Genomic DNA, 3,096 nt, shown 5'->3' with positions numbered 1-3,096 from the left:
AGTTAGTTTTTATTATGTTTTTATTAGTTTTTAAATAAAAATCACTCTTCTGGACTTTACTATGAGTTTGTGTGTTTTTCTGTGATTTCAGGTATTTTCTGGCTGAAATTGAGGGACCTGAGCAAAAATCTGATTCAGATGCTGAAAAAGGACTGCAAATGCTGTTGGATTCTGACCTCCCTGCACTCAAAGTGGATTTTCTGGAGCTACAAAAGCCCAATTGGCGCGCTCTTAATTGCGTTGGAAAGTAGACATCCTGGGCTTTCCAGCAATATATAATAGTTCATACTTTGCCCGAGATTTGATGGCTCAAACAGGCGTTCCAAGTCAGCTCAAGAATTCTGGCATTTAACTCCAAAACTGGGACAAAAGCTGGAGTTAAACGCCCAAACTGGCACAAAAGCTGGCGTTTAACTCCAAGAAAAGTCTTTATACGAAAATGCTTCAATGCTCAGTCCAAGCACACACCAAGTGGGCCCGGAAGAAGATTTATGCATTAATTACCTATTTTTGTAACCCTAGGCTACTAGTTTTCTATAAATAGGACCCTTTTGCTATTGTATTTTCATCTTTGAGAAGTCTTATGCTATCTTAGACACGTTTGGGGGCTGGCCTCACGGCCATGCCTGACCCTTGTTCTTATGTATTTTCAACGGTGGAGTTTCTACACACCATAGATTAAGGTGTGGAGCTCTGCTGTTCTTCATGAATTAATACAAAGTACTATTATTTTTCTATTCAACTCAAGTCTATTTCTTCTCCAAGATATTCATTCGTTCTTCAACTTGATGAATGTGATGATCCGTGACACTCATCATCATTCTCACCTCTGAACGTGTGCCTGACAACCACCTCCATTCTACCTTCGATTGAGTGTGTATCTCTTGGATTCCTTAATCAAAATCTTCGTGGTATAAGCTAGAATCCATTGGCGGCCATTCTTGAGAATCCGAAAAGTCTAAACCTTGTCTGTGGTATTCTGAGTAGGATTCAAGGATTGAATGACTGTGACGAGCTTCAAACTTGCGAGTGTTGGGCGTTAGTGACAGACGCAAAAGAATCACTGGATTCTATTCCGACATGATCGAGAACCGACAGATGATTAGCCGTGCTGTGACAGAGTGCATTGAACATTTTCACTGAGAGGACGGGATTGTAGCCATTGACAACGGTGATGCCCAACATACAGCTTGCCATGGAAAGGAGTATGAATGATTGGAAGAAGGCAATAGGAAAGCAGAGGTTCAAGGGGAACAAAGCATCTTCATACGCTTATCTGAAATCCACCAATGAATTACATAAGTATCTCTATCTTTATTTTATGTTTTATTCATCTTTTAATTATCAATTATTCATCACCATCTGAATCCGCCTGACTGAGATTTACAAGATGACCATAGCTTGCTTCAAGCCGACAATCTCTGTGGGATCGACCCTTACTCACGTAAGGTTTATTACTTGGACGACCCAGTGCACTTGCTGGTTAGTTGTGCAGAATTGTGATAAAGTGTGATTCACGTTTGAGAGCTCCAAATTTTTGGACGCCATTGTTGATGATCACAATTTCGTGCACCACATCTCCGTGTAAGTCAGTGTACGGGCCAGATCAAAATCCTTGTTAGCCTTAAACCAGCCAATAAACATACTATCCTTTGAGACTGCAGCCTCGATAACATTCTCAATAAGCTGATGATCTTCATACAAAACATTCTGTTCATTTGGCAGATGGAATGGAAGGCAGATGACGTTAGGCTCTTTGAACTGAATCTCAAACCCGAATAGCCGCCAGGATGCCTCACAAGCAGATATATACCGGCAATCATAGTAGTTTTGGATTTCATCTACAGTGATAGCAGAATCAGCTGAATCATGTGATCGGAAGAATGAAGCTGTGACACGATCATTACCTTTGTGGACGTACTTGAACAAATACTTAATAGCAGACGTCTAACAAGTATACTCAACATTTATGTGGCAGCCATACTTAAGGAGCAATGTTGCATTGTACGGGACAATAAACTGATTGTCGAGGTTAACATTCCTCTTGGTTGTTGCACGACCATTGTCCGACGGTTTATACTTGGGAAAACATGCAATGTCTATGGATGTTTTCTCACGGAAAGGCATTGGATAAAAATTGGAACACCTCCCATTAACATACACAGGCTACTCGTGTTTAAAACCCCACAGGGTCCGTGAACCATGAATTTTTTGACTAAGCTGTACAGCTTAGGTTGGGTGTGTTCGTCGGGTATATCAGTCGATATATGATGGTCAATGTCATCGGATGATCTAGGCTTCTCAGCTGGCTGAACAAATAATAAAATGTGACAGTGGGGAAGACAACGCTTCTGGAATTCAACTGTGTACACAACTTAAACAAAGAAAATGGGAAAAAGAAAAGAATATGTTAGGGGACAAGTAACCATTGATGGAAAAATAACAAATGTGTTAGCGTGACCTTGAAGACATTGAATGTAAAAACTTACTTCCTTTAGGCTTTCCGAATATGGACCCATCCTTTAGGTCTTTCAGCAAGGCATCTAACTTGATCTTGAAAACCCTTGATATGATATCAGGCCTGTCACTTGGCTTTAATGAATAGTCCGTAACGCAATCTTTAATCTCAGTCCAATCTGGGTTACATGTGATAGTAATGAAATAGCTAGGGTAACTGGCATACCTGCAAATAGCAAATGCATCTTTGCAATTGTTATACATGTATCGGGGACCGCCGACAAATGAAGACGGTAAGATAACTCGTTTTTCAGTTCTTGCAGCCTGTGTCTCACCCTGAATTAGGCACTCGTGTAGGCCTTGCAGTTGATGGGAGCAAAACTTGCTCTGGTGGAACCTGTGATATTGTAATCTTTCAGCTTCTACCATAGTGTAACTATCAACCAAGAATTGTTGGAACAAACGTCTTGATTTGAGAAGAACTTGCGACTCATGCGATCTCATTTGGATTCGAAAAGACAGAAACTCCCTCATGCTAATTGTTTCTCGCTTATGTAACTGTTGCTTAGATCTTTCATCAGATATTAAGATATCACTCCGAAAACTATCTTCTCCGTACGGAAAAAGCAAGGGGTACTA

The 3,096-nt window shown here is 40.6% G+C and overlaps 1 protein-coding gene across 1 annotated transcript; it reads right to left on the bottom strand.

Annotated features, from left to right (window-relative positions):
* Positions 1-1,557: 1,557 nt before the first annotated feature.
* Positions 1,558-2,886, bottom strand: LOC114924929 (uncharacterized). The gene is made up of 3 exons (XM_029291115.1): positions 2,490-2,886; positions 2,202-2,374; positions 1,558-1,947 (listed from the first exon to the last, which is right to left on the bottom strand). The coding sequence occupies exons 1-3, from the start codon at positions 2,884-2,886 to the stop codon at positions 1,558-1,560; spliced, it is 960 nt and encodes a 319-aa protein (XP_029146948.1).
* Between the last annotated feature and the right edge of the window lie 210 nt (positions 2,887-3,096).

Source organism: Arachis hypogaea, chromosome 12, assembly GCF_003086295.3.
Source record: "Arachis hypogaea cultivar Tifrunner chromosome 12, arahy.Tifrunner.gnm2.J5K5, whole genome shotgun sequence".
NCBI lineage: Eukaryota > Viridiplantae > Streptophyta > Magnoliopsida > Fabales > Fabaceae > Arachis > Arachis hypogaea.
The sequence above is the reverse complement of the archived record's forward strand: the minus strand, read 5'-3'. Positions and strand labels throughout refer to the sequence as shown.